Raw genomic sequence first — 23,329 nt, forward strand, 5'->3', positions numbered from 1 at the left:
CCCTGCTTGGGTTCCCAGCACTCATGACTGTCAGTTCACAATTGCCTGGATCTGGCACCTTCTTCTGGCCTCTGTGGGCACTGCACTCGTGAGTGCACATACCCACTCACACATAAGCACATATACAAATAATTTGAAAGAAAGTAAATCTTACAACAACAACAACACCCCTTAGATAATTTTTCTATGCTTTTATTTCTAAGTGGAAAAACAGTGAAGTGTGCCCAGCATGCTGCTTAGTGGACTTTCTTTGCAACACCCTTTTTAATGTGTGGAGCCCACCCTCAACACCTCTCTCTAGGACTCTTTTTATACTGAGCGTGAAGAAGAAGGGGAGAGCACAGCAGGATTTCTATTTTGTTCCCAGCTCTTGTCCTGAGGTCTTTCTAGGGCATTAGGCTTCTGCTGCTGATGTCCTTCTCTGGTTTGTGGTGACAGTCATACTGGGTCCCTTTAGAGAATCACTCCAGACCTACATACAGCATGAATGATGTTTTCCTTACTTTTGTTAAATTCTTGCCTTCATCCAGAGAGATTCTCGAAAGAAATAAGCCAGTCTTCCCAAGTATTTTCTGTCTGGATGCTGTGCTGAGTCTTGCGCACAGCTTCCTGGACGCAGCTTCTTGGAGTGTCTCTAGTGACCCCGCCCAATTTCCCTACTGGTTAATTCTTTCCTCTTCAGGTAGGATGGTGGTATTTTCCTGCTATGCCCTGAACTGCCCAGCCTCGCAGGTGTGCCTACATCTAAACACGTCTTCCCTTCAAGTTCTCAAAGGAAAATGGTACTCTCTCTGTCTCCCTGATGATCTAGGCATTACATCACGGGCATTCAGTTTCTCCTCTGGCAGCCCCACGATCTATGAATTCATATTCCATTAAAACTTCCCCGCTTTCAGATCACTCCCAGATGAGACTTTATGGGATCTTATCCGGCTATCTCTGGCTAGAGGTGTTAATGTGTCTCCAAGTGCCTTGTTTTGTGGAGCGGCTGTAAAGTCGGGACAAAGTCACAGCATGGGGACAGGGACCCCTGGGACCCAGGGCTCTGTGCTGGCTTCAGGGCTGAACTCTATCCCAGCCATAGTAGGCACAGACGGAGAGGGAGCAGGCTCTGTGCAGTACCACTCCGTGCTGTGTTCTGAAGTCATACCCACGGCACCTCTTGGTACTAGCCACTAATCTAAGTCTTCATGTATCTCCATCAGTCCTTGTGGCAACCCTGAGAAGCAGGGTTATAACCCCCAGCTTACAGCTGAAGAACCAGCGCTTCATGCAGGATGGCTTGCCCGGTGTGGTTCTCAGCTAGAGAGTGGCAGAGCCAGGATTCAAACCCAAATAGGACATTCTGGCAAAGGAACCTGTGACTGTGGAATCAAGATTCCTGCATTTGTTTTTATCAGAATCGTTTCCCTTCCCCTAATCCAGTAAAAGAAGCCTCACCTTCTGTCTTCTCCTGCCAGCCCTCAGCTGGTTTGCTGATGGAAAATAGTGTCCGTTTGTGACTAGCTCTGGCTGGGGAAGGCACCGAGTAGATGACTATGTGGAACAAGAGGCAGATCTGTGTGCCTGGCCTGGCACCTGCCACCCACTGTGGTATATGACACCATTAAGGAGTCTAGACTGTCCCTCAGTTTCCCTGGCCATTGCAAATGGTTTCTGAGATTCTCTTCCTCAGCTGTCATATCTGTGGCTTTTAGTCATTGGTTTGTCTGACTTTAGCAACTCCCACCTCTGACACTTGTCCCAACCCCTCTGGGACCAAGGCTTAATGCTCAGGCAGAGGAATTGGTACAAGGTGGAAGAGGAGGTGGTCTCAGACCATGATTCCTGAATTTGCTCATCTGTGACAAATAATGCTCTAAGATCTTTCCCTGGTTCAGCTACATCAGGGACATCTACAGACTTCTTCAAATTGCCTAAGAAGGTGAACGCTGGCATTGACTAAAACCTAACCTACCGTGCAACTGAGTCACCATGATCCTGTGTCTCAATTTTTTGACCCTCTGTTCTCCTCAGAGGCATTGCAGAATGTGAAATCAGAAACTGGAATGGTGAAGTGGAATAAAATGGGCCACGTGTGTGAAGCCCCTAGCCCAGTGCCCAGACACACATAAGATGTGGCTTTCTGGTTAGAGGAGAGGGAGAGGAAGAGGGCGTGAGAACACTCTGGTTGGTGGGGAACGCAGCTCTACCATTTGGAACCCCAGGCTAAGGGGGTTTGACCATTCAGGTTAAACCTTGTGCCCATTCTGGGTGCCTAATGGCTGTGGCTTGGGAGAATTACCTTTTCCTGGGTTCCCTGGAGGGTTTGTTGTGTGGATAGACTCCTTTTCTGGTGACAGAAAAAGGACTGGAAAAAGAGATTTTCCTCAGGGTGCTTCAGGAAAGCAGAATTCTGTAGCCTCAGCAGCAGAGAGATGGGCAGAAAAAGACCCAGGAAGGCTGTGCCTGAGTCAGCTGAGACAGCTAGCAAGTGCATGGACTGCCAGATTGCCGATTGTGGATCGCCACGACAAGAACAGCCACTTGGACAGGGACAGCGGAGGGCAGCAGGGTGGGGGGTGGGGTGTCTTTCTCGACTGGTGAGAAGAAGGGAGGAGAGAGGACTTTTATAATGAGTACAAAATTCTAAACACAAAAGAGAGGGGAGGGAGGGACCCAGAGGGGGAAAGGGGTGGAGAGAGAAAGAGGAGGAAGAAGTGGGAGGAGGGAGGGCGATGGGATACCGGTTAAAAAGAGGGTGGGCGGGAGCAACCAGCAGGCTCAAGAGCAAATAACACTGGACAGTTGAACAGCAGCCAGAGCCTGAAGAAGCCAACTCCAGGGCGGAGGAAAGGAAGCAGGTAAGGGTGGACTTGAACTTTAAAGGCTAAACCTACACATCAGTGGGAAGCAGCTCAGAGACAGACTTGCCTCTCCAGAGGCTGAAAAAAGAAGCAAATCTCCCTCTGGACCTATGAGTGGACTCCCTACCCCTCTCTATTCCTGCCTTAGTGAAGCTTGGCTAAATTAAGTAGGAAGGTTTAGTCATGATCTATAGGAGCCGTGGAAATGTGAGCGGGATCGGGTGACAATCTGCCCCTGTGCAAACGCAGTGCCCTGGGGACATCTTAAGAAGTGGGTCACTAGTCCATTTCCAGGAACTTCTGTTAAGTGGGAATTGACCCTTTAAAAACAAAAACCCCAACAGTGTTTTATGATGTTTCCTCTAGGCGTGAAATCTCGTTTGAAATGCTTTCCACAGCATCTAGGAGAGCGTCTTGAGTGTTTTTTTTTTCTTCATAAGGCGTGTTGGACAGTTTAAAAATATTCTCTGCTTAGCTTCCTGCTGCGTCTCATGTCCCCACTGTGCAGTGGCCATTCACAAGAATCCCAGCTACCCCTGAGGTCAGGTAAAGAGGCTAATGAGACCAAGAGAGGTAGCCAGAGGGAGGAGGCCCGAAGGGCTCCATCTTACCTGACGGCAGTGTGAGGCCGAGGCTGCTGCGAGCTCCTTACCTCTCTTCTGATCATGTGGCAATATAACCCAGCCCTGGGGGTGGGAAACCTGGGGCTGGTCCCATGGGTAGCTATGTGACCTTGGGCGTGACACTTCCTCCTTCTGGTTCTCATTGTTCTCCCACAAAATGTTGGAAGTAGAAGGACCTTCTGTGGTCCAATTTGCCGCAACACCATGCAAAACTGTGGTTGGGTAGGCTTCAAAGCAGCTCAGAAACACTTAAAAAGCAACACTTGACACACTGTTTCTTTGATCCCCTGGTTTCTGTACCCCCTCCTAGTGTTCATCACAGTGGGTGCTTCCTGGCCAAGGTTTAGAGATGGCATGGCCAGGCTGGCCTTAGAGAAGAAAGGGCAGTGGACATAGAGAGACTTGAAACCAAGAGATGTTCGCCAGAGTGGAGACAAGACCTGGTAGGCAGGAAGCTTCTTAACTGGCCTCACCCTGAAGCTAGCAGGCAAACCAGACTAACTTTCACAGTAGCAGGTTAAGTGGGCTCCAACTTCTCTACCCTTTGTCCCCGGAGGCATAGCCCAGCCCAGAGCCTGATTCACTGCTCTCTAGGGACAGCATCCCTACCTTCCTGTCAGGTCACCCCCAACCCCACCCCTGGGGCAGCAGAGCTGTTTGGAGCTTGCAACCCCTGGCTACCCCTCCAGGCCCTTTCCTCACTCAGCAGCTGCCAGTAAGGAATCCATAGTGCAGAGCGGAAAGCCCCAAGAGGGATCATTTCTGGGCCCTGTCTTTCCTACATGTGTGATGTTCACAGTTCCATGGTACTCACCAAGTCAAATTGTTCTGCCTTACCACTGTCTTGAAACAGTGTCTGGCTGGGCTCCTGACATTCTTAGCTGCCTCACTCCTATGCCCTCTCCTAGTCCTGGCCTAAAGTCTTAGGTCATTAAAACTGGAAGTCTCAACGTGGCCAGTCAAACTCTTCCCTTGACAAAGAGACCAAGACCTAGAATGGGAACATGCCTTGCTGGGGATAAGGCCCTGCTCTGCCCTTATTCTTTGCTATGTTATCTTTCCCGTCTTCCCCGATGCTTCCGTGTAAGTATCTCTGCAATCCTGAGCGTTGGCAGACACCGCCTGTCTGCCTGCCCCTCCTCACCCCCACTGGCTGGTAGAGATTACAGACAGCGGACAGTCACAGACTCCAGCAGTCACTGAGGCTGTCACAGTGCCACCTGGCCTCTGGGGTACTGGCTGAGCACATCTCCGGGGATTGCCAGTTAAAGTGGGACAGGTGAGCTGCCTGTGTATCGCTCAGGACTGAAGTGGGAGACCTGCAACCCCCTGAGCCAGGAGATCTGATGTCACTGAGGTCAGGCTCTCTGCCTCCCAGGGAAGGACTGTTCCACAGGAGATCTCATCGGCTTTCTGTAGGAATGAGTGCCCATAGGTCTGGCTCTAGGCTCAGGGGTTGACTGAGCTAGCCAGAGAGGGGAGATGCTCATATTCCTGGAAGGCCTGGAGGTTTCTGTAAGAAAGGCAAACTTCCTTCCTATTGTGGGAAGAGGTTGACTTGTGAATGACAGCTCAATACCACTTTCTGAATCAGTTGTTCCTGACACGTTAGCAAGTAGCTGGCAAGAAAAATCCAGCAATCCATTCACTTGGATAAATAAGTGGAGTTTTGAGGATTCAGAATCAGAGGGATTGAAATCACACAGAGTGACAAGTCAGTGTCTCATATGCATAGGGCAAAAGGAAGAAGCTGGGTATGGGTTTGGAAATTAACTATGTGACTTGAGGCAAATTACTTAATGTCTCTGATCCACAGCTACAGGAAGAGAAAGTCTTCTGTAAGGCTTAGTTAGCATCACAGAAAGCCCATTTCCTGCTGCCCATTGAACTCTGGGGTCCAGGCACCCAGCTGCTGAGCTACTCCCCAGCCTGGTGTCTTAGACCGCTATCACAATAGTTGTTCAACCAATGACAAAGCAGTAAGGCCAAATCCAGCAGACCCAGGCCTCAGTCCCAGGCTCTTTGATTTAAACCTCATTTACTACAAAAGCCCTTTCTCAATGAAGGCCAGCCAGTGGCATCCCATTCTGAGAACATACTGCTTGCTTTCATGATTTACAGATAGATGCTTCCCCCCTACAACTATTCTTGCTGACCCCTAAGCTGAGGGTTAGAAAGTCTGATTTGTCTCTTGACTTTGCCACTCGGCTTCCAACCTCTCATAACTGGGCAAGTTACAGGCTCTCCTGATGCACCGGCTTGGGGCTGTCAGGCCTTGGCAACCATTCCACCCAACTGCTTTTGTCTATACCAATGCACTGTGGTTCAGGGAGAAAAATGCACCTGTGTAAAGCCACGGAAAAATAGTAGAAGCCAGAAAAAGCCTCCTTCATGAGCTGGTAGCACTGGTGTCCATAAATGACTTCCAAAATCCTGTGCCAACCTGAAAAGTTCTTGGTTCAGAACTTCAGGAGAAGGCAGAGGTGGCCAGCCAAGATGTCTCTGGTCCCCAGCTTACAGGAGATAAGACAGTCTGCTTGGATTCAAAACCTTTAGCTATGAACACATTCAAAGGGCTTTATTTAGTTCCTCAACCCCACAGCACAGGCTCTAGTGCTAAAATATATGTGAGGCAGGCTGGGTCTGCCTTGGGAACTGAGGAACCCCTCTCTTCCTCAATCTTGCTCAGAGGGTCTCGATGCCAACTGAAACATTCATCTTTCTTCCAGACATATGAGTGTCCTTCCAGCCCCCCATGTTTTCCTCATCCCCCCCCCCGATGGTTGCCCTTCCAGTTCTAGTGCCAGGAGAGACTTGCAGTGTCACTAGCCGGTTTCTTGTATCTTCAAGTTCATTGTAATTGGGTAATTGGGCAATTGGGTCATGGTTGAGGGGTTTTACTGGGCCTCCGATGTTCCAAGTAGTGCACTAGACGCTTCCACAGATTCACAATCCGTTAGTGCCTGTGATCAAACATTCCTACTTGCTTTAGAGCTGGAAACTGAGATCAGTTGACGAGAGAGCAATGAAATCAGAGTCCTGGCCCTCCTAATTCTCACAAACCATGAGTCTGTCACCTACCTATGACTGTCCCTGTTGTTCTTGTTATGACAGCCACAAAATTCCAGAACCTGCTGTTTGGCTAGCTAGAAGGCCATCAGTAGACATTGTCACAGCCAAGAGCACTTACTGGCTGAAAAAGGAAATGACTTTCTATATGTGAATCCCGGCCGAATGGTGGCTGATGCTCCTGAGTCTGGGGGTCCTGACCACTGTAGGCTGAGGCCCCTGAGGCAGTGACGAAGCCAGGAATAGCTTAAGTAAGAGCTGATCTGCCAATTAGACACAAGGTAACAAGAAGTCCCCAGCTTCTTGTGGGACTGGATAAAGTGAGCAAAGTCCCGTTCACGGGTTGAGACTGGCATTCTGGACACATGCTCATCATACTCTGCTGATTGTAGGTGCTTTTCTGATTCTCTTGTATAGAGATGTAAGGGGAACATGGGCTTTGGAATCAGATTGATAAGATTCAGACCTGTTTGCCGCATTTTATAATCATGAGACTTGGGACCAGTTACCAAACCCTTGAACCTCCATTTTCTTTCCTATGAAATGGAACAATATGACTTCCCTAAGAGAGCTAATGGATGGGTTTTAATTATGGTTTGTAAAGAGCCGTGCACATGGAAATACATCGTGTTCTCAATGGCGATGTGCGTTTTTATGGTCCTTGTTCTACAGCCGTCTCCTCCAGATAAGGGTTGAGACGGAGCCGTCTCTGAGTCTTTGAGCTGTAAGGTTCTATGAGTCTATTACAAGACCATAGGAACGATAAAGAAATCCAAGTATTATCATAGAGTTTCATTACTAATCACATAGGAAGTAATCAGTCCCTGTGGGGTAATTAATACGGACCTCCTGATGTTTTGTTGTGCGTTGCTATCCCTGTACGCTAGCCACTTCTACTACTTCTTTTAATATTTCAGGGAGAAAATGATTGTTTTTCCTAACATAATTCTTCCTTCACTGCATCTGTTCCCTCCATCCTCTTGGCTTCAGAACAACAATGTGCCAGCAGGTGTCTCTGAATCGTCCAATCTGCCCTTACCGGAATAAAGTAATTAGATTTATTTTAAAGAGTCGATTATCTGCACGGGCTTGAGAGGGAGGAGGGCTGTGTCGCATACTGTATGTTATCCATCTGTGTCTTTCCTCCTCCTCCGACTAATGCTGAGGAAGTAGCTCACAGAGCATGCTCAGTAGTGGGAGCTCCTGTCAGGTGTCTGGTCATACATACCCTTGAGCCTTTACATCTGAAATGTAAGAATTACTCTACTTAAATCAACTCCCAACATAACAATTGTCCCACAAGCATCCAGTCACCTCAGACAAAAGCAGCCGACTTCTCCTGTGAGGTTTTGCTAAAGAAAGGAAGGACAGGACGGGCAACTAGATGAAAACGAGCCAGTTGTTAACATGGGGCTTTGCTTCAGGTGTTCCAGGATCACGTTTGACCTCAACTCCAACCTCACTCTGAGCTCTAAAAGCAGGTAATGATGGCTTCTAGTTCCTTTGCTTGAAGTGAGATTCCAAGGAAAACAGTCTGTAATGTTTATGGGGCATTCAGTGCATAGGAGTATCTCTCGATATGTATCATGTCATCATCACCATCATCGTCACCACCATCATTCTCATCATCATCATCATTGTCATCAATAGTGTGTGTCTGTGTGCACGCACGCGCATGTGTAACACTAGGTAAACTAGAAGATGTAGTTGGCAACGTCAAGGATAGGAAAGATGATTGAGACAACTGAGTACTTACACTAGTTTTGCATGTAATTCTTCCCATGTGTCTTCAGGGGAAAACTACTACTAGGCAAGGAGAAATTAGAAAACTGCACACGAGTGAATAAGTCTACAAGAGCCCTGGGACGATGTCCCTCCTGGCACTTTACAGCCACCTGTACTGTCTGGCATAGCACAGTCACTCCGTCAACACTTTCTACACTAAACCGAACTGGCACAATGCTATGCCTGAGGCATTCTTTGAGGAGGCCCGTTGGGTCCCTTTACAGCAGAATTCTCTTAATTGGGAAGCAAGTCAACTGCATTCCACTGTATGACGAGCAGAATTGCAGCGGGCCCCAGGGGACTGTTACTATTACTATGAATAACAGCCTTTATAGAGAAACAGAGATCTGTAAGATACTCTCCAGGACATGTGTCACTGTCCAGAATTAGCCTCTGCGGAGTGGTTTTATAATCTAATTTTGACAAACTTAAAGCCTCTCAGTAATCTGATGGGAGGAGACTTGAAGTAGTCCCTAGTGACATTGTCTACTGTAGACATATTCAGTCCTGAGTAGCCAAGCAGAGGTCTCTCTGGTGGGCAGAAGGAAGATTCAGTGGCTTCCATGTCCTTGGCGTCTGTCACAGAATAGGAGTTCCTGTGCCAGCTTTCCAGGAGGCTGGTCTTCCTGGCATGCACAATGATTCCTAAGTGGCGCTAACTTCTTCAGCAGCCGAGAAGGATCAGCCTCAATTCATTTGGTACTTGGTGTTTTGAGTCACGTGAATACTATCCTTCAATGTGTGCACTAGTTTTCTGTTGGTTTTTGGAGTGTGTGTGTGTGTGTGTGTGTGTGCGTGTGTGTGTGTGTCCCACCAGGTGCATGGCACACCACAGGAGAGGAATTCATCTTGGAAGCCACGATGAGAGAATACATGGCTGGTGGAGCAAATATCTCTCAGCATGTTTGTGAGACCCCCAAAGACTTTCCAGCACACCCCGAGGCTCAGCTGCTGATTTGAACACCAAGAAAATGTTGTCAGATACTGTGTTAGAAAGTTGGCTACATGTGACCCCAAAGAATATAATTGTTACTCAAGAACATAGACAATTTTCAGCTATCCCTTTGGAAGCTGCTTTGATCATGCACAGTATGCACTCTTGAACAGGAGAGATGAGATGCTGTGCTCGGAAGCGTGGTGGGGGACACCTGTTTCCTACATGGTTTACACTAAAGGAGAAATGGAGATCAAAAATTGTGAAATCCTTAATATCCCAAGCATCCTTGGAGGGCTGCCTTCTCAGGGTCTGCCCTCAGAAGCAAGGCATGTGCTGGGCATAGTGAACACTGTGGATGAGAATTGCTTCAGACTCCGAGACATAGCCTGTAAAGTCTCCCTTGATCTGAGCCCGGCCTCCGGGCAGACCCTCGTGTCAGTTCTCATCCACTGAGTTCTGTCCTACAGCTCTCTGTCTGAAGTGCCTTCGTCTCCCTGCATGTCCTTCGCACACTCTGTGCCCTGATGGACAGCATGCCTACTTGGGTTGTCTCCTCCAGGAAGCCCTCTGACCCACCCACCTGCTCCTCCAAGGGCAGTGCTGGCTTACTCGTTCATATGCCTCATTGCACTTCATTTCTGGACCGTCTCTGGCTTTATCTGTATTCCTCCACAGGACAGTGTCTCACGAACATGGAGATGTATTGACCCTTGGGCCTCTGAGTTCTAGCACTAGGCTAGTGTATGAGACACTCAGGAAATGTTTATGAAGATGAAATGAGTTATGCTTTCCTACATACTTTCCCCAGCACTATATATAGCATAGGTTATATAAAGGGAGCACAATAAATATTTGCTTGATTGCATAAAAGCTGACCCTAGATGTTATCACTAAACAGCAGATTTGCGTCTGGAATCACTCAGTGGCCCAGCATTCATGGGGATTTGTCCAGCTCCAAGTGCAGAGACCTGAGAAGTGATGGGCTCCATGTTGGGGAAAGCTGGAAGGAGATTTACAGGCACCGCACTCTATCAGTGGTTCTCAACCCGTGGGTCGCGACCCCTTTGGGGGTTGCGTATCAGATATTTACATTCTGAGTCATAACAAAACTACAGTTATGAAGTCGCAGTGAAATGATTTTATGGCTGGGAGAAGCACAGCGACCATTAAAGTGTTGAATGGTAGGAAGGCTGAGAGCCAATGCTCTAGACTAACCAGAAACTGAAGCCCTGGGTCTGCTTCTTTACTTTGCCTTTATTTCTTGGATCAACACATCTCCATGAACAGGCAACAGTGATCCCTGAATAGAGTGGCTGTGAGGATTCATCCGTTCCACAGCAAAAACCAAATATCTGCAATCCTGAGGGGAAATTCAGTCTTGAATGGAGAAAGTGTGGCCCTTGCTCACCGAGCTGGCAGGAGACAGCAGAGAGGCACACTCTGAGCGGAGGAAAGGTTTTAGTTGTTATAACTGGGCTTCTGAAAGGATATTGGAGACTCCTTAGAACTGCTCTGTGCTGTCGTCATTTGTATTTTCTGCTGTGACAAAATACCTCACAAAAGTAATTTATAAGAGGCTTGGTTTGGCTCCTGGCTCAGGAAGAGACAAAGTTATGGAAGGTGTGGTGGTGAGGTGGTGGGAGCGAGAATGCTCCAGTTAGCTGCTCTGCTGCTGTGATTAAACCCTGACTAAAAGCATCTTGGGAAGGGAAGGGTAGAAGGGAAAGAAGTAGAGAGAGATGGACACTGGTGTTCAGCTCCCTCTCTCTTCAGGAGCATACTGAAGACACATCCTCCTTCCTTGATTAATAATATATTTAAACTGTTATCTATCATCTATCTATCATCACCATCATCCTCCCTGTTGCCCCTTCCTCTTCCCCATGTGTGTGTGTGTGTGTCTGTCTGTGCATCTGTCATCTGTCTGTCTGTCTCTGTATGAGACTGACTGTGTGTGTGTCTGTGTGTGACTGTGTGTGTATCTGTGTGTGACTGTGTGTGTGACTGTGTGTGTGTTTGTGTGTGTGAGACTGTGTGTATATCTATGTGTCTGTGTGTGAGTGTGTAACTGTGTGTGTGTCTGTAGTCTGTCTTGTGTGTGTGTGTCTGTCTGTCTCTGTGTGTGTGACTGTATGTGTGTGTCTGTGTGGCTGTGTGTATGCGTCTGTGTGTGTGTATCTGTGTGTGTATCTGTGTGTGTGTCTGTGTGTGTGACTGTGTATGTGTGTGTGTATCTGTGTGTTTCTGTGTGTGTGACTGTGCATGTGTGTGTCTGTATCTGTGTGTCTGTGTGTGTGTCTGTGTGCGTGTCTGTATCTGTGTGTCTGTGTGTATGTGTCTGTGTGTGTGTATGTGTGTGTGTCTGTGTCTGTGTGTCTGTGTCTGTGTAGTTCAGAAGCTAATATTATTTGCCTTCCTCAATCTGGTTCTACCTTATTATTTGAGTCAGTGTTTCTCACTGAACTTAGGGACTGGATCAATCTAGACTGGCTGTCCAAGAAGTCATGTAGGTGCTTCTGTCTCCACTGACCTAGTGCTAGGATTATAGGTGCACACTGCTGCCCCTGGCCTTTTTAAAAGATTTATTTTTATTACTATTTTTAAATTGTGTGAGGTGGGGTGGGGGAGTGGGTGTGTGCATGTGTGCACACATGCATTCAAGTGAGTTTCTTAAAATCCAGAAGATTGTGTCTGATTCCCTAGATCTGGAGTTGCTGGCAGTTGTGAGCCGCCTGGTGTGGGTGCTGGGAACCAAATTTGGGTCTACTGCAAGAGCAGGTATATGCTCTTAATTTCTGGGCCATTTGTCAGCCCTGGGTTTCATGTGGGTGCGGGGGGGGGGGGTCCAAACTCAGGTCCTCAGGCCCGCACACCACCTCACCAGCTGATCACCACCACACCGGCTTTGTTGCTATTGGATCTGTGACAAGATAGGGACATTGTGTTATAAGGACATAATGGAGGAAAGTTGCTTACCTTGTGGCAGCCAGGGAGGGAGGGAAGGAGGGAGGGATGGAAGAGAAATAAGAAGTGAGGGGGTGTGCAGACAGCATCTAGGGACAACGTATGCATTTCCCTTCTGTCTGTAAGGGAAATAAAGGCAATTCCACTAAGTAAAAGCAAAGAACCTTTGCTTGCCTCTCCTTCATGATGAATTCCCAGTGCCTAGATGAGAGGACACTTGCAAGTACCCCCCCAAAAAAATTGCGTGAATGGATGAAGTGACGGATATTCTAGGTGGCAGAAACAAGAGGTGCTGAGGCAAAGATGTGAAGTATGATTGTGTGTGTGTGTGTCTCTGTGTGTGTGTCTGTGTGTGTGTGTCTGTGTGTGCGCGCACGCACCAGAAGAATTGGGCATCTTAAATAGTGAGCGTGTGAGGCAAACTGGGGGAAAGATTGAATCAGAAAGTGCTGTGAAGGATCTCAGAGGGTAGATTTGAGTTTGAACTTCAAAGTGTTAGGAGTCTGACGGGGCCCACAGCCGACGCAGTGAGGAAAGTTAGCATTGTGCCCACTGGATTTACTCATGGCACTGGCAAACTTCCTTCAGCCCCCCTCCCCCAACACACTTCCGGTCAAGAAACAGATTATATCTAGAAGGCATTTCATGTGCCCTACGCACAGCCAATTCACTTAGTAGCTAATCTACAAATTTCTTTGGCCGAGGTTGTCTGGGTCCCTGAGGGACTCAGTGTAGCTACAAAGTTGGCTCTGGCTGTGGACATTACACATTAAAACCTGAGCAGCTGGGGCACGGAAGCCATTTAAAGTTGTTCTGACACAGACTGGAGGTCAGAGGAAGTCATAAGTGAAAGGTTCCTCATCTTATTTCCTCTGCCCCGGGGTCTGCCTCACCCCTACCCCTTCCTAGATGTCTATTATTCTCTCCTGATGAGACATCCTTCCTAATATCATGTTTCTGGTTTTCCAAATATTTTATTTTTCAACCTGGGCATGGCTTCTTCCAGGTGCTACCCCTTGACCCCAGCAAGGGACCCAGCAGACAAACCCCTTGATGGACCAGACCAAAGCGTCACAGTAGTTGTCTGGAATTATTTTATATTTCCTTGGGGACTTGCATGGAATGAGTGGCAGAGAGAAAAGATCAAGAGAAAATTCCTCAGGGATTAAGTGTGAGATACTTGTCCCAAACCCTGGAAGAATGTGTCATTTATTTTTATTTCCTTTGAATGTCTGTCTTCTCGTGCCTCTCCCCTTCCGGTCCTTCCTTCTCCTGCTCCTCCCCTTCCGGTCCTCCCTTCCATTTCTATTTGCTCTGTTGTAACACACGTTTTCCTCTTTCCTTTGTCCTAACTAGACTTTAGTTAGTCGTGGCTTTGTTTCTCATAAGCTGGGCTCTGTGCTCAGCACTGTTTCAATGTCGTCCGTAGCACTCCATCATCTGAGTCCAGTCTCTTCATCCACTTCAGAGGCGAGGGCAGCAGAACACAGCCTGAGCGTTTGTTCAAGCCCAGCACGAGCCTCAGGAACTTGAAGGCTGAATAACAGCTACACCTGTGTTCTCCTAACTCATAATGATATGGTTCCTTCTCCACTCACAACTATCCCTTTTCATTTTCATTTCTTAAGGATTGTTTTATTTTTAATTATTTGTGCAAGTGAATGCAGATGCCTGCCCACAGCGCCTGGAGAGAGCGTTGGGTCCCCTGGAGCTGGAGCTGCAGGCGGTTACGAGTGTTGGGAACCAAACTCCAGTCCTCTGTAGGAGCGGTACACAATCTAACTGGACCGTCTCTCCAGTCTTCACTGGCATTTTCTGGTCTTCTCGACCTCTGTCCAACTTCACTTCCATTTCTCCCCTTTCTTTCACTCACCGTGCCCGATTGGTACACAGCTATGGCTGCCACCGCAGATGCTTGCACCACGCACTATGTCCAGAAGAGATGACAGATTATTCAAACCCTTATCTAGTCTGCCATTTTCCTTTTGAGAAAAATGCTCTACAGTTTCCTATACTTCGAGGCTGAAGGAGTGGGTCCTTCACCACCTGAGGGGCAGATGTCTAATTACAACCCAGAAGAAAAGCCTCAAAACACGGGTGTATGATATGTAAAGGAGAAGAAAAAAGTCTCTTTTCATTCCCAGAGTTGAGGTCATGAGTGGGAGAAGCCATGGCTGGTTACCATCAAGGTGTCTGTGGTCATGGAACAGAGCACAAAGAATGTCCTATAGGGGCTGGAGAGATGACGCTGTAGTTAAGACCTTGCTCTTCCATAAAGACTGGAGTTCAATTCCCAGCACCCACATCAAGTGATTTAAAACTGTCTGTAACTCCAGGCCCAGGGGATCTAGATGCCTCTGGTTTTCACAGGTACCCACATACACATGGCACACACACACACACACACACACACACACACACACACACACACACACACACATACACACACACACACACGATTAAAACAAAAAGAATGTGAAATTGTGAAACCTCTATGGTCTCAGTCTCTCTCTCTCTCTCTCTCTCTCTCTCTCTCTCTCTCTCTCTCTCTCTCTCTCTCATTAGTGGAATCAGGAATAGTTAGAGGTTTCTAATGTAGGGCATTTGTTGTCCATAGAAGAACCCTGGAGTTAGAGAAGAGTTGATTCAGAGGCCTCAGGCCACTGGGCAGCATTTCTGAGATTCTCTGGGCAGCTTCAGGCCCACATCACTCTGTCCACAGGCAGGAAGTGGAGGAGACAAGAAAGGCTGTGAGAGGCCTGAAAATTTCTTTTCCAGAGCACTCCTTCCACATGTGGCTGCCCCATGCCTTTGTTAGAGACAGAGAAAAGTCTGTGGCTTGATTTTTTAGATCTATTATTTATTTTATTTGTGTGTGAGTGTTTAACTTGCCTGTATGTATGTGTTCTGTATACTTGCCTGGTGCCCACAGGGGTCAGGAGACAGTCTTGGATCCCTTGAGACTAAGAGATGGTGTAAGCTACCATGTGAGTCCCAGAAACTGAACCTGGTCCTCTGTAGGAGCAGCAAACGCTGCTACCACTGAGCCACTCGTCCGGCTCCATCTGTCTGGGTTCAGCATGCCCAAGGATTCAGGCAAGGAACAAGCTTACTGCAAACCCCAGTGCCTCTTAGTCCTCTTTTGCTCAGCTAAGATCTATTAAGCACCTACTTTGGGCTGATCTCTGGAAGACAGAAGAAAAGATGTTATCTGTTCTCAAATTCTCCCTGCTGGGGAGAAGGTCACAAGTGCCTGTGGGAAATGAGCGTCCTGAGCGTCACCAAGGAGGCTGAAGAGGGAGCATGGAGATTGGAGAAAGCGTAATGGGATTCAGCTCTGGGTGCAGGGGTGTGTGAGACATAGGGGGAAGGACAGTGTCTTAGTCACTGTTCCATTGCTGTGCAGAGACACCATGACCAAGGCAACTCTTATAAACAAAAGCATTTAATGGGAAGCTTGTTTACCGTTTTAGAGGGTTAGTTCATGACCATCATGGTGAGAGGAAGACAGGCATAGTCCTAGAGCTTTACGTTTTACATCCTAGCTGAGAGCTTTCCATTCTGATCCACAGACAGGAGGGAGAGGAGGAGGGAGAGGGGGAGGGGTAGAGGGGGAGGGGGAGGGGGAGGAGAGGAGAGAAGAGATGAGACTAGGCCTGTTGAGGGCTTTTGAAACTGCAAAGCCTACTCCCAGTGACACACCTCCTCCAGTAAGGCCACACCTCCTAATCCTTCCCAAATGGTTCCACTAACTGGGGACCAAGCATTCAAACATATGAACCTACAGGAGCCATCTCATTCAAGCCACCACAGAGCCACTGGGAGTCTGGAAGGACTTGGTATAAATGGACAAATGAAATTCCTATGACCTTTCATAAGCAGAACTCTTAGCAAATGGAGCCACAATTGCAATGGCTGTACCATGGCACTGACATGAAGAGCATTTTCATGTTGCCTGACACTTGTGGAAGTTGAAGGCAGGGACGTAATAAGAAACTGTGGCACCTTTAGAGTGACCAAGATGTGCATGTTTGCTGTCTTTCTGCACAGCTTTCCAGATGGTTCTGATCAGTAGGACGTGCCTATGGAGAAACAAAACTTTCGATCCTTGCCCTCAGCCCTTCTGTCCTCCTTCACTTCATCTTGTCTTTTGGAGTTAGAGAAAAGGAATTATTTTCTGTCTATGATGGTTTGCATATGCTTGGCCCAGGAAGTGGCACTATGAGAAGGTGTAGCCTTGTGGGAGGAAGTGTGTCACTGTGGGGTGGGCTTGGAGACCCTCCTCCTAGCAGCCTGAGGATATTCAGTCTGTCCCTGGCTTCCTTCTGGTGAAGATGTAGAACTCAGCTCCTCCTGCACCATGCCTGCCTGGATGCTGCCATGTTCCCGCCTTGATGATAATGGACTGAACCTCTCAACCTGTAAGCCAGTCCCAATTAAATGTTGTCCTTCATAAAACTTACATTGGTCATGGTGTCTGTTCACAGCAATAAGACCCTAACTAAGACACTGTCCAGCAGTCATTCAGAGCATATGGAATATTTATGATGCGAATTTAAGAACATCACATTCTTTACCTCATTCGATCCTCTAGATCCTCTGGCCCAGCTCCTCCAAGCTCCATTTGAAAGAAAGGAAGCAGTGAATCAAGTGTTCAGGGGCACATGGCAGCGTCTAAGCCTAGTTTCCCAGCTCCAGGTATGGTGCCTAACCTGCTGGCACCAGAACCATCTGAAATGCTTCCCGCAAATCCAGACTCCTAAGAGGCCACCCCATAAGATATAAGAATGGAGTAGAGGTGGTTACTTTGGGGAAAGGGCTGACATACACTTACTTTTCAGGAGTTAGCTTTATTAGGAGAAAGGTTCTTGAAACTGATTGGGCGTTGAGGTCAGGGAGCTTCAGAAAGAAACAGTACAGAGCTGGAGAGGTGGCTCAGCAGTTATGAGCACTGGCTGCTCTTTCAGGGGACCCAGAGCCAATCCCCAGCACCTCTACAGTGATTTACAACTGTCTGTAACACCAGTCCCAGTGCATATGAAGCCCTCTTCTGGCCTCTGCAGGCATTGCATACACATGGTGCACAGACATGTAGGCAAAACACCCAAACACAAAGAATGGAAAAAGGAAAGAAGGAAGGGAGGGAGGGAGTCAGGGAGGGAGGAAGAGAAAGAACAAGACAATTATATTGACAACAACATAACAAGGCCTCAAAGGATACAAGTGAACTTAGAGTTTCGCTAAAAGGATTAGCTTAAAGAAAGAAGAGAGGGGTTGGAGGGATGATTTGGTAGCTAAGCACACTTGCTGTCCTCACAGAGGACCCAGGTTTGGTTCTCAGAAACCACATGAAATCTCATGACTCCAGTTCCAGGTTATCCTGTGCCCTCTTCTTGCCTCCCTGAGTATCATGGTCACATATGGTGCACATACATACCTGTGGGCAAAACACTCACAAACGTAAAACAAAAATAAGTCATTTTTTAAAAAGTAGCCATTATAATAGAGTGAGGGAGAGCCAGAAGGGAAAGTCCTCAGAGAAATCCCTAAACTAAGGAAACAACTGGTTTTTATATCGGTAACGGGTGGTAGGGCTTTTCCTATTACTTGATTTAATTCAGCATAATCACATGACAAAGAGTGTGGAGGGCCAGGTGCTGGGTAAGCCCATTAATCAGAAGACTGTTGTTAGGCTCTATCATGTCTTCTTAACTCTCCATCCAGGGGCGCCATGCTTTGACCTGGCTTAGAACCTCCTCTAAGAATGGGAGGGCACGGGGCTGGGGATTTAGCTCAGTGGTAGAGCGCTTGCGTAGCAAGCGCAAGGCCCTGGGTTCGGTCCCCAGCTCTGAAAAAAAAAAGAAAAAAGAAAAAAGAATGGGAGGGCACTTTTCAAGACCCCTGGCTTTAAGAAAATTGCACTGTCCTCATTTTTATTTGCTTTGTGTGTGCGTGCACATATGCTTGAGTGTGTGTGTGTGTGTGTGTGTGTGTGTGTGTCAGTTCATGTGCACAACAAGCATGCAGTACCCCAAGAGGACAGAGGAAGGTGTTCAATTCCCCAGAACTGGAGTAGCTGGAGTTGTGAGCTGCCACGGGGGTACAAGAAACCAAACCTGAGCCCCCACCCCAAGAGCAGCAAGTGTTCTTAACGAGCCCCTGTCCTCAGTCAGTTTATGTTTTTAAAAAGTAAATTACTAAACCCACCCAATCTCTTTGCTTTAATTTCTCCCACTATTCCCAGCTTCATCTGTGCCCTGTCTGTCTGTCTGTCTGTCTGTCTATCTATCTATCATCTATCTGCCCATCTATCCATCTATTATCTATCTATCCATCCATCCATTATCTATCTATCTACCCATCCATCCATTATCTATCTATCTACCCAACCATCCATTATCTATCATCTATCTATCTATCTATCTATCTATCTATCTATCTATCTATCTATCTATCTCTTTGACTAAGCGCATTTAGCACTGTCACGATGAGCATGGGGAAGGCTATACACTGCAGCATGGATAGCTCTTGGGGTAAATCTCTGAAGAAAACTGTCTCTTTCTTACCCAGAAACCATCAGTTGCCAGTAGCTCCTCAGCTAGGGATGGAACTCCATGACTCCCATCCCCACCCAGGCCTGGACTTTGTCTGGCTTGAGCTTACAGTCACCTCCTTTGTCACTTCGTGTATACAGAAGTGAGACAGATTGATTCTAACTCCAGAGGCCCAGGTCACATCACAAAAGACACAAAAAGCCTCTAAAAATTAGAGGGTTCTTTTTAGATTTGTAAGATTTATTTTAAAGCATCCACAAATCATTTTGTTTTTGAGACAGTCTCATGTGTAGCCCTGTTAGCCTCCAACTAACTTCCTGTGAGCCCACAGGAACCTTGAACTCCTGATCTTCTGCTTCCCCTTCCCAAGTGCTGGGATTACAGGTGTGCACCACCACACCCAGCAAAAGTTACACTTTCTTAAAGAACACATTGGTGTGGATCAGTGGTCCAGAGCATGATGGGACCTTCTAAACCTCTTGAAACATCCCACGCAGACATCTTTCTGTTTCTGCTCTATTTGCAGAAGGCTCAGCACCAGTCTCCAACACTTGGCAAGATGGGTGACTGGAGCTTCCTGGGGGAGTTCCTGGAGGAGGTCCACAAGCACTCTACGGTCATCGGCAAGGTCTGGCTCACCGTCCTGTTCATTTTCCGCATGCTGGTCCTCGGCACCGCTGCTGAGTCCTCCTGGGGAGATGAGCAGGCTGATTTCCGGTGTGATACCATTCAGCCTGGTTGCCAAAATGTCTGCTACGACCAAGCCTTCCCCATCTCCCACATTCGTTACTGGGTACTGCAGATCATCTTTGTGTCCACACCATCTCTGGTGTACATGGGCCACGCCATGCACACTGTGCGCATGCAGGAAAAGCAGAAGCTGCGGGAGGCTGAGAAAGCTAAAGAGGCCGGTGGCACCGGCACCTATGAGTACTTGGCCGAGAAAGCCGAGCTGTCCTGCTGGAAAGAGGTGAACGGGAAGATTGTCCTCCAGGGCACCCTACTCAACACCTATGTCTGCACCATTCTCATCCGCACCGCTATGGAGGTGGCCTTCATGGTGGGCCAGTACCTCCTCTATGGGATCTTCCTGGACACCCTGCATGTCTGCCGCAGAAGTCCCTGTCCCCACCCCGTCAACTGTTATGTCTCGAGGCCCACAGAGAAGAACGTCTTCATTGTCTTTATGATGGCTGTGGCTGGACTGTCTCTGTTTCTCAGCCTGGCTGAACTCTACCACCTGGGCTGGAAGAAGATCCGACAGCGCCTGGCCAAGTCACGGCAGGGTGACAAGCACCAGCTTCTTGGCCCCTCCACCAGCCTGGTCCAGGGCCTCACTCCTCCTCCTGACTTCAACCAGTGCCTAAAGAACAGCCCAGATGAGAAATTCTTCAGTGACTTCAGTAATAACATGGGCTCCCGGAAGAATCCAGACCCTCTGGCCACTGAGGAAGTGCCAAACCAGGAGCAGATCCCGGAGGAAGGTTTCATCCACACACAGTATGGCCAGAAGCCCGAGCAGCCCAGTGGCGCCTCTGCAGGCCACCGCTTTCCTCAGGGCTACCACAGTGACAAGCGCCGCCTTAGTAAGGCCAGCAGCAAAGCAAGGTCAGATGACCTGTCAGTGTGACCCTCCTCTTAGGGAGGACCAGTCCCAGAAGGGAGCCAAGGAGGGTGAGGCAGGACAGAAGCGGTCTCTCTGACTGTATACCTTCCTCAGCACCTTCTCTCCCGGGTCTGGATGGTGTTGCTCATTAATCCTCCAAATTTCAGTTCTGAGAGTATTCTCAAAGATTGGGCTACTCCTCAAATCCCCAACCCCACATCCTCTACCAGTATTCGCAGTGAAGACTTTCAAGTGATTTAGTGAATATGGTGGGGGCAGGAATGGGAACCTTGGCAAAATCTGGTCTGGGTAGGACAGACATGAAGATTCGACATTAGCAACAGATAAACCCTCACCCCAAATCTTGTCTTCTTCGGTACTAGGCCCATCCTTTTTATTTTTTAAAGGAAGAATCCAAGGTTGAGAGTATTCATCAAATAATCTGCATTGTATTGTTCCTTTGAATCTGTCGTTTCCATGTGCCATACCTCAGAGTGCTGGTGAGGTAACTGTGGGTTGCCCTTGGCTGCATCTCCCTCCTCCCAGTCTTAAAGGGGTGTCCTTGGTCCTCGGCCAGCATCAGCTTTACAAGTGCCTTGGTATGTGCCTTTGGAAAACACTGCATGTTGATGATGCTGCAGCCTTACTGCCAGGCTAGACACCCAGCTCAGAAGGGTGCCAAGACCTCTAGAAGTCACTGTGCACATAAGCATTGCTGGAATTGCCACCAGCTGTCATCCTGCAGTCCTTTACAGTTCAACCTAGTGATAGAAACCGTCCTGGACAGCTCACCCAGTGTTCCTCTAAAATCTTGGTTAACAGGAATGTCCAAAGTCACCATCCTCTCTTGGACCCTGGCCAGATTACCAGCCACCAAGTTCAGTGGAATTTCCCCAGGATTTAATGAAACAAAGAGAGCATTGTGCTTCTCAGGTTCCTTGGGGGGTGTTGGGGGGGATTCTTCTGTGGAGATGAAAAGAGAGGAGGGGGAGGACACTGGAAAACTATTTTCCCTTCTGCATATGCCTTCCACTGCCTCCCAGCTTGGACTGCTGAGAGGTGTGGTGATAGATAGCAACGGAGGCCCAAGATCTCTCTCTTAGAGGCATCAAGGGGACCTGGAAGCCGAGATGGAGCTCCGGTTGGTTTTGACACGGCCCTTATTTAGTGCAGATGCTCCTGTGTTTCCTTGGGACCCTTAGGTACATCAGGGAGGGACTGTAGAAAATTCCTGCCTTCCTCAGGGTCTATCCTGGGCTATCTACTGAGAGGATCCACAGTCGGTGTCTCTCCTTATGCAGATGGAAAGATGCTCAGCGTCAGATATCAAGACTTACAAACACAATGCTCTGTGTGTGTGTGTGTGCATGTGTGTGTATGAGTGTGTGCATACTCAACCATCTATGTGTGTATATGTGTGTGTGTGCATGCTCAACCATCTGTGTGTGTGTGTGTGTGTGTGTGTGTGTATACCCGTGTATGCATGCAGATAGAATGGTAAAGAAGAGCCCTGAAGAACTGTAAGGAAACATGTAGAAAAACTTGGGTTTTTCTGCCTCCTTTTCTGTTGCCCGACAGGACAGCTGAGCTTGCTTCCTAATCAGCCTAAAGGTCAAACCTGGGAAGTCAGTACAGGAGGGTGAAGGTTCAGAGGTCAACCCCTGCCCATGTGACCCATCTCTGGGTCCCTCTGCTGGTATTTGGATGGCTGAAGATACTTGGGAAAGGCTGACTGGCTGTCCCAGCCCCAGTGTATCTCATTCATTCCTGACACCGACGCTATGATTCTCTGCTTTTCTAGTTATGGGATGTGTGTTTGTCTTCTGAAATGGGGCCTTTTGAGTTAGAAAATCTGAGACCAGTCTTCGATGGTGAGGTTTTTCAGAAGAGAAAGAGAAAGTAATATGTGTGACTGGTTTTAAATAAAATACGTCTCTACATGTTAACTCTGGTTTGTGTCTCCTTTGGACTGTGGCTTTAAGAGGGTGGCAGACTTGATGGAGAAGGGAGAGCATGGAGTCAGACGCACAAGGGTTAAAATCCCAACTGCTGGTCTCTACCTGGCCATCAGTGAGCTCTTTCACTTCTGAAGTCTGTTAGTCACCTGTAAGTCAATCCAGTGATGTTCACTCCATTAGGCTGTGAAGTGAGAGGCTGTGTAGGAAGAGAAAGACAGATCCTCTCAGGCACAAGAGTTTACAATTGAGGAGCCATTGTCATTATTTTCAATACAGAGTGGTCCAGAACCCGAGGTACTGAGGGATAATTCTAGACCTTCCTCTTTTGGAACTCACAGCATTATCTACCTGGGGGGAACAAATGAACTCACAGAAAGGACACAAGTAGGGTGCAGGACAGGGCTCGAGGATTTGAGTTCAAATCCCCGCAACCACATAGAAAAGCTAGGCATGGCCATTATTGGCTTGTAAACCTAGCACTGTGGGGTGGGGTGGAAGCAAGGATTGCTGAGCATAGCTCTGGGTTTAGGGGACAGAGGGTGAGAGGGCAGGATACCTATGCTCTACTTTGTCCTGTGTATATGTATGTTTATTCCAGACCAAATACCACACATACCAACCACATAGTCACACACACACACACACACACACACACACACACACACACTGCATAGTCATTCACATATAACACCACACACACACACACACACACACACACACACACACACTGCATAGTCACTCACATATAACACAAACCACACACATACAACATATACACTGCACACATTCAACACACATATATCACACATACACAACACACACACACACACACACATATATATATATACACACACACTCTCATATACCAAACATTCATGTGCATATACCACACACACTCACTCAAACACATATACCAAATATGAATACATACACCTACCCTTTCACAGCACACCCACTCTTGTACACCACACGCTCACACACTGATAC

The 23,329-nt window shown here is 47.9% G+C and overlaps 1 protein-coding gene across 2 annotated transcripts; it reads left to right on the plus strand.

Annotated features, from left to right (window-relative positions):
- The first annotated feature begins 2,786 nt into the window (after positions 1 to 2,786).
- Gja5 (gap junction protein, alpha 5) lies at positions 2,787 to 22,330 on the plus strand. Of its 2 annotated transcripts, none has more exon segments than NM_019280.1 (2): positions 2,787 to 2,843; positions 19,305 to 22,330. In NM_019280.1, a coding segment is annotated over 1 exon segment (1,071 nt). In that variant the 5' UTR covers positions 2,787 to 2,843; positions 19,305 to 19,337; the 3' UTR covers positions 20,409 to 22,330.
- The last annotated feature ends 999 nt before the right edge of the window (positions 22,331 to 23,329 follow it).

The sequence above is a fragment of the Rattus norvegicus genome, chromosome 2, assembly GCF_036323735.1.
Source record: "Rattus norvegicus strain BN/NHsdMcwi chromosome 2, GRCr8, whole genome shotgun sequence".
Taxonomy (NCBI): Eukaryota; Metazoa; Chordata; class Mammalia; order Rodentia; family Muridae; genus Rattus; species Rattus norvegicus.

Coding starts and splice junctions, on each gene's coding strand:
- Gja5 (XM_063282415.1), top strand. CDS start 19,338: ATGGGTGACTGGAGCTTCCTGGGGGAGTTCCTGGAGGAGGTCCACAAG.